Below are 14,506 nucleotides of genomic sequence, written 5' to 3' on the forward strand. Positions count from 1 at the left end.
GTCCCTGAAACACTTCATTTAACAGCAGCCAGCCCTTTAAACACCGTGCTTTTGCTCGGGACTTTTTAGCTCTACATAAGCAGAAGCAGTGCCTGCAGCCAGTGACCTTACGATGCTCTCCCCTGACTTTGCAGGGAGCTCTGCGGGAGCAGAGGCTGTGCTGGGACGGCCGCAGGACCTGCCTCTGCCCACACACGCTCCCTCCTGCCCAGCCTGCCCATACTGGGCAGCTTGCTCCGGGAGGCCCGTCCCTTCCTCCGTCACTGCTTCGTAGGGAGGAGAAAGCCTTTTGAAAGATGTGACTGAGCCAGCTGGCCTCAGTTCCTGGTTTGGGGGAAGATAAGATGTCTTCTGGGAATTGTAGTTCTCGGGAAACACAAATTCACAGCCTTCCTTGAAAGGCAAGCCAGGAAAGCCGGCAGCCTGTGACCATTTCCATTGCTCTGGTGCAAGGGAAAATGTGTTGAAATTAAGAGCGGGAAATTTTTATATGCAGCTCTGCCTGGAAATTAGCAGATTGCGGTAGGAAAACTCAAACGCGCTTAGGAGAATGAGACACCAAGGAAGGAACTCTTTCTGCCTTGACGAGCATTGAAAAGGGGTGGTATTTCTTGGGTTCTGCAGTCAAAGGGAACCTTGCCCTGGGGTTCACTGGGAAGCGTAAAGGCTGCTTGAGGAGACAGCATTGGCTGGCCAGAGACCCTGGCACACCTAAGCCCTCATGGCTTAAGGGGGATGAACAAATCCTGGCAGAGTTGAAGAATGTGGCTTTGCAAGAAGAAGATGGACAGTTTGGACCCAACCTCCACCTGCCCGGCGGCAAAGAGCTCCTCTGCCTGCTGCTTCTGCCTAAGGACGAGGCTTCGGGGCAACGGAGGGCTGCTCAACAGGAACCGCAGACACTGCCGAAACGAGAACCTGTTGGTACGAGTGAAGAACTACCTACAGAAAGTGTACAGCAGTTGTTTGTGGTTTATGTAAGTTACCACAGCGTGTGTACGCTGAGAGAGGCGGAGGAAGTGTTTCTAAGGACGACCGCGCAGAGCTGAACACAGCACGGGAGTCAGGCTGGTGAATCAAAGAGCAGACACTACGTTGGCCCAGAGCTTCAAATGCTATTTTTGGGAAAGTGGTTTATATTCTTATTCTGGAAAAGATTATGTCCTTGTTTGTATGAAGAAATGCTGTCCTCTGGCTAGGCAAAATTCAGTACGATACGACCTAAAAGTCACCGGGTGAACAGCCACCCAGCTGAACCTCACCTGCACACCCCCAGCCCGGCGAACCCAGACCCTTTGGCCCATGCCTGGTCTTGGCCCTGTGCTGTACAGGTCCCAGCAGCACTGGGCTCTTGCTGGAAAGCCCTATTTATGTGCAGCTCAGCCATGGAGGCCTTGGTTTCGTTCCTGGCCTTGGTTAGCGTGTGGCTGCTGCAGCGCGTCCTCCGCTGCCTCTCCACGCTTGGTCAGAGGGCTCGGCACACACAGAGCTGTTTGAGAAACTGCCATTGCTTACCCTGCTCTGGAGTACAGCATCAATGGGAGCCTTGCACTGACTAACTGAACACTAAATAACTGGAAATAATAACCAGTGAAGACATTTATGAGCTGAGTGGGGCCCTAGGACCATAAAGGGTGGTTGATGGTAGCTCATTCATTACCACCTGCACATATTGCCAGTAAAGCTGACACCAGCAGTCAGAATCACAGCCTTACAAAAACCTCTTCGACATTATTTTCCACTTTTACAAATCTAATTAGCTCTTTTTCCCCCCAAGCAGCACAACACAAAAATATTTTTCCAGGTAATGTAGATATTTTCTAGTTATAGAAGCAGAGAGAACATTAAAGCAAAAAACATGCCTAAATTCAAACTGTGACTCTCATTTTCTACATGGACATTTTGGCAATTCCTTCTCCTCCGAAAGGAACAATCTTTGTTTAGCGCCGTAATCCATAGGCTTCTAAACCAGAACGCTGATGGATGAATTCTTGAAAGACAGGAGTTTAATCTGAATCCCCACGTCCTTCTCTGGATCTACCAGGCTGGCATAAGTTTAGAGGGTGACAGTCATATTTTCTTTCTCAAGAATAAGCCGTTGTGATCTCTGGCCCTCCTTCCCACAGCTAGGAGGGTCGCAGGGCTCTGGCATTTTCGGGAGGGGGACGTTCTGCATTATAGGAGAGCGCTGAACAAAACGGTATGGGAAGGACCAGAAGAAGGAGGAGCAGTATGATCACAGCACGTAGCCAGACGCACCTCCTGATCGAACCAGCCCTTTTCGTTCTCCAGAAATCAGAGCTGGCCAACAAGGGTGTGGGCTGAAGCAGCAGCCGAGGGGGGCAAGGCGAGGTGGGGGCAGCAGCTCGGAGCACCCCGGTTAAGCTGCTGTCGCAATCACGGCTTTGGGAGGGCTGCAGCCAGCCCCGGGGAGTTGTTCTCAGATAACAAACCCACGCAGAGGCACAGATAGCAGCACGCTGCGCGGCCGGAGCACCCCGTTCAAGGTTGGGGTGGGAGCCCAGAGCGCCGTCCGGCTGTGTCGGTGTGCGTTGATTTCTGCAGGAAGGCAATATTTGTGCCGTTAACACAGCCCAGCCTCTGGCTTCCAGAACAACCAGGTAACGGGGTTATTCTTTTTGTTAATTGTATTATCCAAATTGAAACTTATGGACCTGATTTTCTGCTGTTAGGAAGCAGAAAATTAATCACAGAATCATTTTAGTTGGAAAGGTCCTTTAAGATCATCATACCAGCACACGGATGACAAGATTGAGGAAAGGCTCAGCTATTGTACCAGCAGTTCAGTCTGTCTTTCCCAGAAAGAAAATGCTTCCCGTATCCCATGACACCATCCTGCCCTGTAGTTTTCCTGGGGTTCTGAATTTTCCAACACTGCAATGTCTGCCCCCAGTCTGGGGTGAATAAAGTGATGTTGACAGACCAATAATTCAGCGTATCATCTCGTTGGTAGCATTAATACCTTCCTTGTTCAATGGTGTAATATTTTATGTGCAAAATGCATCTGAGGCTCAGTAAGCCTTACCAGCCTGCCTTCTGAGCCTCGCTAAATACTTACCAGGATTTGACAAAACAAACCAGAGAATGCGTCCTGCGCTGAGCTGCTGGTGGAAAGAGGCAGATGAAGAGCCACCCCTGAATCCATGAGCTTGAACCAGCTCCTCTCCAAAACAGCCCTTCTCTGCCATGCCCAGAAGCTGCTGAGCAAGAGTCGTCATCGAGGTACTGGAGATGCTCAAGAGAGATGCTCCTCAGATGAGCTGGTAGCTCTGTGCAGCTCTGATCTAAGGTGCAAGAAGACAGACACGGTGGTTAAGGCTGACCTCCTGAGCACACAGCTTACCTCTTTGTCCTACAAGCTGGATTGAAGCTTGTCTTTCACAGCAACACCTCACCCGGGTTTAAGGACTCCCAAGTGATAATGGTCCCACCATCCTTGCTCAGAAATTGCTCTCCCTAATTACCCTTTCAGCCAGGATAATTCAGCTTTCAAAGTTGAATAATGCACTTCTGCCATCAGATATCTTTTTCATATGTTGGGGCCTGGAAACCCTGCTTATACCCGCTGTCCCTTCACTGGGCTGCATCGTGAACGAATCGTTCCTCTATGGCATGTGCAGTTCCTTGCACATAATTCAAGGGGGGTTGTTTAAACTGAAATCATGGAAGTTGGACCACTGGATGCAGGGCGAGGAGAACCAAGTGGGACACCCACCAGCAGCTCACCCCATGGGCATTGCATCACCTCCATCCCTGGGACACCCCGGGTTTGCCCTCCAGCGGCGCGGGGATGGAGAGCACACAGGCACACTTGCCTTGTACAACGAAAGAACCATCGAAATGCTCCGGCTCTGGCTTTGATAAAGAGGCAGCCAGAGAATTGCCCTCTCCCACGAGCCCCAGCACTCAGCCTATGAGATAATACAGGCTGGCCTTTTCTTCGCAGCTGTATTGTTTTAGTGCTTGGAAAATAGCAGCAGTCTGAGCAATGAGTCATCTGTCACTAGATGGGGTTAAAGTAATTTCCGTTTTCTGTTGCCATGGGGAAATCAACGTCCTAAGATTTGTCCTTTCTCCCACTCAAACATGTGGGAGCAGACAGCCTGAAACCCAGCAGGGCTAAACAGGGTTTTTTAAAATTTTTTATATATATTTCCCCCCCCCGCCCCTTATAAACAAACTTCCCTCCGTGGCCTCACAGCTGTCAGTCTGTTCCCGGAATCGTCCAGTTAACAATGTCATTCCCCTTGGATTGCAAAAAATCCAGAAGCACAGTTTAAGTAAATATTTGACATTCATATAGGAGTTGCTTCATGTTATCGCTTCTAAGAGTCTCTGCTGCTTGTAAAGTTTTATGTGTACATTTGAGGAGGTTATAAACTTGATATTATACAAATAAAAGTGAAACTTCAAAAAAAAAAAAGTAAATTAAAGTAGCAGCTCACCCAGCAGTCGCAATACAGTGAATAACAGAAACAGGAAAGAGGAAATTGCAGTAAATACCGTTTAAAAGCCTGGCTAATGTATAGCTGATATGAGCAGCAGCATAGCAACATCTAGTGTCGATCAGGGATATAGCTGGAAGTTCTCATCATAACTCATCCATGGCAGTTGGATGAAATCTGCAGGCAGGGAACGGGCTTTTCCTGAACCCCCACCACCACCACCTGGCCACAGCCTCAGCTCCTTCTCCGCTGTGTTTCACAACATGTCGTTTGTTTCATGCCCCGTGTCACTGCCTTCATTAGCTTTGCAGAGGTGCAGTCATCTGGTCATGCTCTCGGTCTGTCTACATCATTACGAAATGACTGCGGTTATACTTAAGAGCCGACTCAATAGATCTACAGGTTTAAATGAGATTCAGCGCAACAGCGGCCAAAACTTTTAGCATCTGAACTGAAATTAAGCCGCAATGCCTACCTGACAGCTGACCACCTTACCAACCACATCGGCAAACCCAGGGCCCATCAAACATCGCCGTCGGATGGGCAGCGTGCTCAGAACGGCCGCTCTGCCTGGAAACGTGCAGGTGTAAGGGTGCCATGCTAAGCGGTGTGTCAGAGAAGGATGTGTTTTCGCTCTCCTGTATCACCCTGTGAACGCAGGGATTACTGTGCTATGCACGGTTTAAAAACATCTATAGAAAAATTGATTGAGGCGCATTTTAAATCTATCGCCATATCCCAGGCAGATGCTTTTCATTTAAGAGGCACCTGATGCTCAAAGTTCCTTGCTCCTTTGTAGGGACACATTACGGATTAGCATTAGTCTAGTTTTGATCTATTAAGTTTAACCAAGTTAATTAGTTAAGTTTAACTAAACTAATCAAGTTTAACTTAACATCAGCTTGTTTTTTTAGTTCAGGTTTAATTATTTTTAATGGCTTTGTTAAACTCTCGCAGTTTTTTTTCATATAAGCAAGCCCTTATATCAGGGCTCACTGGGGACTATTGAAATAAAATAATCTGGCTCCTCAGATTACAGCTCCTCTTACATGGGGTTTGCTTCATCTTCAGTAAAATAACATCCTTTGGGTTTTCTCAAACAAAACAAAATTCATCAATGGCTGCTTTCCAGACACAGCTCTGTCTTGCAACACCCTGTGAACAGATTTTTTGCCACGTTTAAGTTTATTACATGATCTAATTAGCATGACTGTGTAGGTGCGTGGAATGCACTGGGGGAGAGGAAAAATACAAGTGTACAAAAAGCTGTTACATAATTTGCTATGGGGACACGCTTATTAAAGACAGAGACCTGGATCATTTTCCAGATATTTTTCAGCAGGATTTTGGGAGCGGGCAGTTGGGCAAGGGAAAAGAAAGTGAATGACTGAATGCCAACTGATTTTTGTGACTTAAAAATACAATTACAATTTAAAAAATATATTAATTCTATACTCACGCTTGTTGCTTTTATCTCCAGCTAAAACAACTCAGTAAATTTCAACGCATGACTCAAAGCGAGGACTGCAAACTTGTCAGCTACACTGTGAGGCTCGCTCTTCATCAGGGAATGAAATACAACTTCTAATTAAGAGCAAGAAAATGTGGATTGTTAACCACTCCGGCCATGAGAAAGGCATTAGGGTGTCTATTGGAAACAGAAGAGAGATCAGAGCTCTGCTTCACGTTATGAAGACATTCACACCGCCCTAACCAAATCAAATGGGAAGTAACACAAAACTAGCAGGCTCTCCTGCTTCCCTCTGCATGCATGAAAGGACGCTTTAAAGCTACGTGGGATCTTTCAGAGCCTTTAAAGGGGTCAGGCACTCGGCGCATCTGGCACGCCGACCTTCTCGTTCAGGAACATGAAGTCATCCTCCGATTCGCATTCCTGAGTCAAGAACGGGTAATTTTCCACGTGTCACTTTACCGACTTGCACATTGAACAGAGATTAATATTCATTTCATAGAAGATTGGGCACATTTAAGAAAATTGCAAGCCCTGCTAATTGTGTTTTAATTAAACTAGAAGCGTTTGACAAAGAGGGCTGACGTTATTTGAATAAACACGCTCCACACAGCCTGCTGCGCTGTGCCATAATCCAGCGCCGAATCCCACCCGACGGGGTGAATTGGGTATTACAGGATCTTCAGAGGTGCAAGTTTAATGGTGAAATTACCACTTGTTAAAATTGCCACTCTGCTTCCCCAAGCCATGCAGAGGGGACTTTGTCGCTGCAGCAGCCTGAGGAGCCACCGCCATGCAGGCTGGCTCACCCTGAAGCATCACCATCCCATTCCAGTCTCCTTTAGGAGGGCAGGAATGTGCTGGGGCATGCGGTGGCACCCAGTGCCACCCTGGCTGGTGGCAGCGCTCCAGAGTGGGGACCACAGCTCTGAAATTAGTTTGATGGTTATCAGCAGTGTGCCTCAGTGATTGCACATGATAAAGTGCACAACACGATTGCTTTGGCTCCTGCAATCAAAATATTTGCTGTGGTGGGTAGGGAGAAAGAGGGCTCCAGTCTGATGAGCAACGGGGGGCAGCCAGCCCTAATCCCTTTGAAATCAAAGGCCTTTCCCCCATCATGCCCGAGAACAGATCCTAGAAGCAACCTCCAGCCTCCAAAGCTCTCGGTGACCTTACCTTTCACATTTGGGGCAATCAAAGACACCAACAGCATCAGCTGTGGGATACACTGGATTTCAAGTCACAGGCTAGAGCCTATTCCCTCTGAATTTCCCTGCTACAAAGACGTTACATCATCCTGAACTCTCCCTGGGGAGAAGGTGGTCCTGCTCCGGAGGATGCGTCCGTGTCCTGCAGACGCTGCTGGCACCGAGGGTGCTGGTGTCACGCTGGCTGCGATGGGCAGGTCAGTGTTGGAAATAACAACCCCAGATGCTGTCAGCAAGTTTCTGGCTCTCTCTGCACCGGGAAGTGGTCTGTGCTCTTGGGAAGACGGATGAAGGAGTAATTCAGAAATCACAGGATGGGCTTTCTGCAGCTGAAAGTGAAGGGCAATGAGTCTGGAAAAAAAAAAAACATATTCCTGGGGCTGAAAGAGCCTTATTTACTCCACTGTAATACCGTCTGTTTCTGTAGGAACATCTGAAGATAAACAAAATAGTGCTTCATCGTGCCAGGTAAACAGCTCTCACATGCCATGGCTACGGTCTCTAAGGAGCTTCTGTTTATTATGAACCGCCTCTGCCTCCGCTTTAGCTACAAACCTTCGCTGTGAACCAGCAGGGAGAGGCTCACAATGAAAGCGAAGAGCTTGTATGAAGTTACCAGAGAGATACTTATTACCTTTGGGATTTATAAGCAATTTTTTTTTTTTTAATTTTTTGCTTTTTTCCCCTGTTTTTTCTTATAAGCCCTGGTTCGTTCGATGTTGTCTTGCCAGTCCCGTTTGGAATGGAGCTTTGGTAGACAGAACAAAAGTGTTATCAAAGGAAAGATGTTAGTGATGCTAGAGACTTTAAAAAGTCAACTATGTCTGAATTATTTATTTCCTAGCTCCTGTGAACCCTCTTTAAACAGGGAAATGCTTGGAATTATGTGAAACTAAACCAGGAGGCTCCCTGGAGGCTTTTGATAAGTTTTTAAATTGCAGTAAATATTGGTGTATTGATTATTATCATGACCTGCCAATTTTTGATTTCCCTTTACAGAGAAAACCCAAACTTTCTCATTCTGAGCCAAATTTGGATTGTTAAAAGGGTATAAAGGTAAATTAACATCCCCAGAGTTACACTGGTGTAATTGAGATCATTGTTTAGCTCTTTTCTTTGGTTCATTTCCTAAGTTTTTGAATTTCCAAAGGAATGTTGTAAGTGATGCAATGAGACAAGTACAACAAGCTCTACAGAGCAGAAGCTCAGGTAGGCACGTGGTGGTGAAATCCTCATCCCCCTCACTGAGAGCAGATGCATGCCTGGTGCTTCCTCACGAAACCACCTGGTTGCACAACGTCAAAGCCAATAAGGTGTTTTTGGGACGAGGTCCTGTAGCTGCGAGGGTTAAGAGGTGCTGGTGGCCCTGTGGCAGCGGGTGGAGTCAAAATGGGGGTTGGAGGAAGGGTGAGTCTTCTCCCCCTCACCCCAATGGCTGGAGGGGAAGATCTCCAGGGGATTCCTCCCCTTGGTTTTCCAGTGGACTTGACAGTATTGTGATTTGGATGGTAATGATTTAGCCATGGTGTTTCATTCCCACCTCATGGCTGGTAAATCATGCACCAGTTTGTTCTTTTCTTTTTAATCCAAAAGGAGAAAGAAAAAGTTTTTTCACAGCACTGCCATTTCTGATGTCCTCATACCAAGGATTTGACTACAGCACTTTATGGCTTTCCCACCCTTCCATCAACCTTGGGATGTTTATTTTTCTTCAAACATAGCTGTTTGCAGCACGCTAACAAGAACTGAAGATCTTTTAACACTGCTATTTGTTTACTGAAGACATCAAAGCCTTTTTTTTTTTCTCCACAAGCCTTCTTTGAGTCAGTACAATCTGCAAACAGCCATGCAGAACCAAGGTGTGCTTTGTGCAGAGCAAAATAAAACCACAGAGCACTGAACATACAGATATTTTCTTATCTGAGATTCTAAATTTAGCTCTGCTTCATCTCTCATTCTTCAGCTTCTCAAACTATTTGTTCCTAACCGATAGCCCTGCAGATTCAGCAGTGGAAGAATACGACTGCAGATGTGGACACTGGCAGTGATAGCTAATCTAAAACAAATATTTTGTACCATCTATGAGCAGAGGCATTTCCTCATCTCACTTTGATGGTCGAGATGCCATGCTATGCTAATGGAAGGCAGCACTGAATTTTTTGCATTAGGTCCTGTGAGCTTTCGGCTCAGACCCAGTCTGTGGGTGCTGGGCAATATGCAGTGGAGGAAATGACAGATGTTGGCAGACAATTAAATAACAAGATCTGATGAAAATAACATCCTAGGAAATACTGGGGCATCCTTTTTATGGATTTCCTACATGTGTTGAGGCTATTTTAAAGCAAATCAACTCCTACTCCTTACAGGGTAAACAGGATTATTCCTTCTATGGAACATGAGGCAGCATAAACGTCAACATTTGTGTATCATTGATATTTCCAGTCATACTTCAAGTATTGCCTCGCCCCAAACATGTATCCCACCATTCAGAGCCTAGTGGCAGTCTTCAGAGAGCTTTAAGCATTGGCAGCGCATGACAGGAAGAGTCTCCATGGAGGAAAACCTAAAGTCTCTCCGTGGAGGAGGACCTCCTGGAGCAGCACCAACAGACCAACTCCTTCAGGAGCTGTCCAACCGGTCGGCTGTGGTATGGACAACAAGGAAGACGAGGGCAACAAGGAGCAGGGACAGGACAAGGACTGGATGATAGGGGTTTTATTCCACTTGGAAGCAACTCACCCCAAGCTGCGTTGGTTGAAGGTTACAGAGCGAGCAAATGCCAGAGGCTTTCCGGGAATCGGGAAGGGCGACGTGCAAGGTCACAGAGGGTCAGTAAGGCAGGTCTGCGTGGACAAAGTACAGGTAATGAGAAATGCTGACCACATCTGTCGGGAAGGGGTGGTGTGTTAAGGGAATTTTCAGCAAAATACAACTTACTTTCTAATCACCTGGCTGGGGGTGTAGTTTGCCCGTTCACAGCAGGGGAAGACACTTTGCATGACCTGGTGCTCTTGGCAGCTTTGGAGACCTGTCAAAAGATGGGTGGAGGAGACCCATGGAGGAGGGGCTGGATGGCAAGAGGATGTGCTGTTCAGCAGCTCTTAACCTTGAACACACCAAGAGGAGATGCAAGAGGCGAGAAGTACAAACCTCTCCCCTTTCACTAGCTTTAAACCAGGCAAGTGGTACTGGTACAACAGGGTGCAGCCAAAGAGGCTGCAACTCTGTGGGACACAGTGGTTTGAGCCACTTCCCTTGACTTTGGGTGCTATTGAGCTTGGATATAACATCTGGCTCAGCAAGGCAGGGCTCAGCCTCCCAGGGGTGAGGGAGAAAAGGAGCAACTGTTCCCTGGTCCCAGGGTCGCCATGGGTTGGGAGCAGGGACATGGCCCCACCAGTGACACAGCCAGGCTGCCCCTCCACTCCCTGCACCCAGGTGACTCCTGCAGACCACTTTCAGAGACTTACCTTAAGAAATAAAACAAAATGGCAGAGCCTTAAAAAAAAAATTAAAGTTTTAAGCACATCCAACTTTGGGATAGAGCGTAAAATTTCTTGCCAGAGAATTTAAAACAAACTGGAAGCCGATCATCTACTCATTTAAACGACGTGCCTGGAGCTAAACCAGCCAGGCTGAATAATCTCTGCACTGCTTTCATCCTTCTTCAGTTTTTCCTTTGTTCCATCAGCCACATGTGCGTTAAGTGTAAATTGAAGGGCTCTTAGCTGGAAAAGCAGATTGTGAAAAGGGCTTGGCCCTCATCTTATAATTCAGCTGCAGTATTACAATTATTCTTAATAGCACTCTTATTTTGTTGTATTATTTATTCTGGCTAGAACCCTCTAGGATCCCTTGAAGGCTTTTTTTTTTTTTTTTCCCTGGTGGATTTAGCCAACATCCACTCATGAATCCAGATGTTTCTGCTTTTATCCACGGGAATTTTATGGTATGGATATGCCAAGATTATAACTTCAGGCTCAGCCTCAAGACAAGTATTTTTCAAATTCCCTAAATCAAAAATGGAAAGTGCCATGAAAAACCTGGGCCTTACTGCATTCAGCATGCCAGAATGGAAATCAAACCGTAGGACAATATTGCTCAAGGTTCTGGGTCTGTGTTGATACAGTCTCCTATGTCACACCAGGAATTACAGCCCAGATCGTGCTATTTTCCACCTCCTCGGACACAGACTCTTGCCTTTAGCACATCTTCAGCTCTTCTTTCCATTCACTAGCCTGAAGTCAGGAGCGAAGATACATGTGGGTCCAAGATGCTCACACTGGAAAAAAGATTACTCACTGCGAGCCAGAGCCACTGCTGGTGTACTGACATGAATGAAAATGCGTCTGTGGATGGCAGCTCCCCACCATCAGCACAGATCCTCTCCCCAGCCAAAACTGGTTCTGAAATAAGGGCAGTGACAAGATGTACCCTGCCCCAGTGGGGACCTGCTGAATAACGCAAGTGTCTGCTGGGTCTTTGACAGCACTTTGGGTAAACAACCAAACCCAAACTCATTCCTTGTCCAGAGTGAGGAAAGCAGCACGAAGCAGGCATTAAAATAACCTTAATAACCTTCCTGTCTGTGCCGTGCTGCCTCGGCTTTCCTTCAGGCACTCCCAGCCATGGTGTCCTGGGTTTCTTCCCGGCTCTCTGTTTGTCAGCATGAGGGTCCTGACAGATGTTGCTGGGCGGTGGTGGTCAGTGCAAGCATGGTGGCTCGGATGGTGTCCCCTATTAGGGATGGCCATGTCCTTCCAAGTGCCCCGAGGTCACTCAGGAGCACAACAGCAAACACAGGAGATGGACAAAACAGTTTTCATTGGCCTTTTGGCAACAAACTACAAACATCACCTGCCCGTGGCCATGCTGTGCACAAAAAGGATGCAATGCTACGCCCGAGCCCACAGAAGGTGAATTTTAGCTCTTCCTCCAGGACACTCATGACTGACCCTGAATGCACAGGGCCCTGCTCCTGCCTCTGCGAACCCCTGTCAAAGCCACTCTCCGTGCTGGACCAGGGGAAACATGGAGCAGTTATTCCAGACTGGTAGAGAAGAGCCCGTTCCCCACCCTAAGAGGCTCCCGCACAGCAGCTAGTTATTGCTTGCTCTAATAGCATTAGTTCTTTACCTGCAAGAGTTCCTGGATCAAAGGAAATGTAAATTATTCCTAAAAGCTCTTCTGAGGCTTCCTCCAGCATGGAAAAGCCTCTCAGCAGGCACAAAGGGAGCTGGCTCCACAGCAAAGCTCTCCGGGGCAGGGATGTGCCGGGACAAGAAGGAGGCAGGAGAGCAGGGGAGCAGAGGGCTGAGCGCCCAGCAGCGAGGCAGCGTGTGCCCGCTGAGCAGCAAAGCTTTGCACCCACCTACCCCAGCGCTGAGCTCTGCCACCTCAAAATCCTGCTGCATGGAGCTGCCGAGGGCAGGGGGAGGTGGTCACTCGGTGCGAGGTGCCATCAGCCAGGGTGACAAGTCCAGGGGTCTATATGGTGTCACACCCAGGGGGTGGCAAAGGAATGGCAGAGTTCATCTGGACGATGCATTTGAAGAGGAAAGCACTTTTCTTGCTACTATAGTGGCTCAAATACGCTGTACAGGGCTTGCAGAGGGTGCACATTAAATATCCCACCAGCACGGTACTTCTGCCAGTCCCTATCACATTTTCTGTTTTATAATGAGGAACTTTATTAGTATTTAAGTATGCAGTTTAAATTTTAAAGGCCACCCACTATACTTACACGCCATATGACGAAGTGCATAAGTATACCTGCTCCAATTTATTCTTCTAGTATTTTTAGTAAAATATGGTTTTAATGACTTTGTCTTCCCCGTAAAAAAAAAAAATGCACATTTTTCTTTAATAAGTTCATGACATTCAAGCTACTAATTTTCCTTACCATCACATCCCTTTTTGGGCACAGAATAAAGGGGATATTGAATATAAAAAAAACAGGGTTTTTTTCCAAGTTGGAAATGAAGAAATACAAAAATACTGAGCTCTTTAGTTCTAAAGTTTTTTAAAAAATTCCCTCAGCAGGTCAGAAAAGTGATAAAATGCTTTTGTCTCTGTTTCAGTGGGAGGTTAGTTTTGCCTCCGGCATACTGAGCATCATGGGCGCCTCAGTGCAATTTGCTGCTGCCGTTGCATCTCCTTTCCTTGGCCCATACCACTACCACTCGCTTGCTGGGATCACTGGGACCAGCTGCCTGGGCTATGCAGTCCTGTCCCCTTTCCCTGCGCTGACCTCCCAAACCTCTGCAAAGACCCGTCGCATTATACGTGGAACCACCTCACCCTGAAAATCCTAGACCTGGGCTTGAGTTTGGCCATATTCTGTGCATCTCTGGGTTTTGTGATGACTTTTGGGAGACTGCTCCAGTTTGGACATTTAAACATGAGCGTTGGTGACAGCGGGGAAGGTGGATTGCTGCCTGTAACACCAGCCAGGATGGCACGGCAGTGCAAGGACAGACCGTTCCTGAACACACCCGCACTGCATTTGTGCTCCAGTAGTGCCCCTGAAGCCAAGGCATCATTCCAGCTTTAAATCACTTTATTGAACAGTAATTTGGCCCTTTAGTTGGAATGGTGCTGGGGTGTAAAGGGTGCAAAGGGACACATCTTTAGCACACATAGCCTGAGCCTCTGAATTTAAAGGGTGGGCAAATATTTATACAATTGCTTTTGACAAAAAAGCAGAACCTGAAGATTTGCCTTTCTGCTCTTCCTTATGACTGTGAATGCTGCACTGCCATTAATGCACAGAGCCATTAAAACCTGCGCAGAGATAGATCTGTTACCCGACCAGCAAAAGAGGCGTCAAAAATAACCACCATCCAGCACATATCATCCCTGCTCCAGGTAGAGCCTCAGGCAGCAGCACCTCAACGGCGTGGGAGGAGGAGAGGTGAGGGCAGGAGCAGTATGGGGAGGAACAGCCCTTTGGGTGACCTGGAGCAGAGCCAGAGCCCAAGAACCATGCTCCCGACTGGCTCCCGCATGAGGCACAGCGCCAATTTCCAGCCCCGACCTACCTCCAGCCCACACACCTTGGAGGACTCACTGCTGGTTCAGACACTTGCAAATTTTGCTGTGCTGGGGAAAATCTCAACTTTCATGCATCCCATCCCTTGGGGGTTTTTCTTCCCTTTAACCTTTGTTTGGAGCCAGTCTTGAATCCACAAAAATCATGGTGTTTCCGTGACGGCAGCCCACCAGTGGGCTCCTCCAGGGCATCAGAAGGAGCAAAACATGGCCAGTGCTTCCTCCTGCTCCAGCATCACAGCCCCATCCTATCACCTCTCCCTCCTCTTGTGCTGAAGTAGGTGGCAAACTGCTTTGGGCAGAGCTCT

At 47.5% G+C, this 14,506-nt stretch overlaps 1 protein-coding gene across 1 annotated transcript; it reads left to right on the forward strand.

The window, feature by feature from the left end:
* The first annotated feature begins 7,754 nt into the window (after positions 1–7,754).
* Positions 7,755–13,701, forward strand: TMEM212 (transmembrane protein 212). Its single transcript, XM_068406485.1, is given in 3 exon segments — positions 7,755–7,901; positions 13,229–13,373; positions 13,376–13,701. Coding segments are annotated over 3 exon segments (618 nt in total).
* The last annotated feature ends 805 nt before the right edge of the window (positions 13,702–14,506 follow it).

The sequence above is a fragment of the Nyctibius grandis genome, chromosome 8 (genome assembly GCF_013368605.1).
Source record: "Nyctibius grandis isolate bNycGra1 chromosome 8, bNycGra1.pri, whole genome shotgun sequence".
Lineage (NCBI taxonomy): Eukaryota > Metazoa > Chordata > Aves > Nyctibiiformes > Nyctibiidae > Nyctibius > Nyctibius grandis.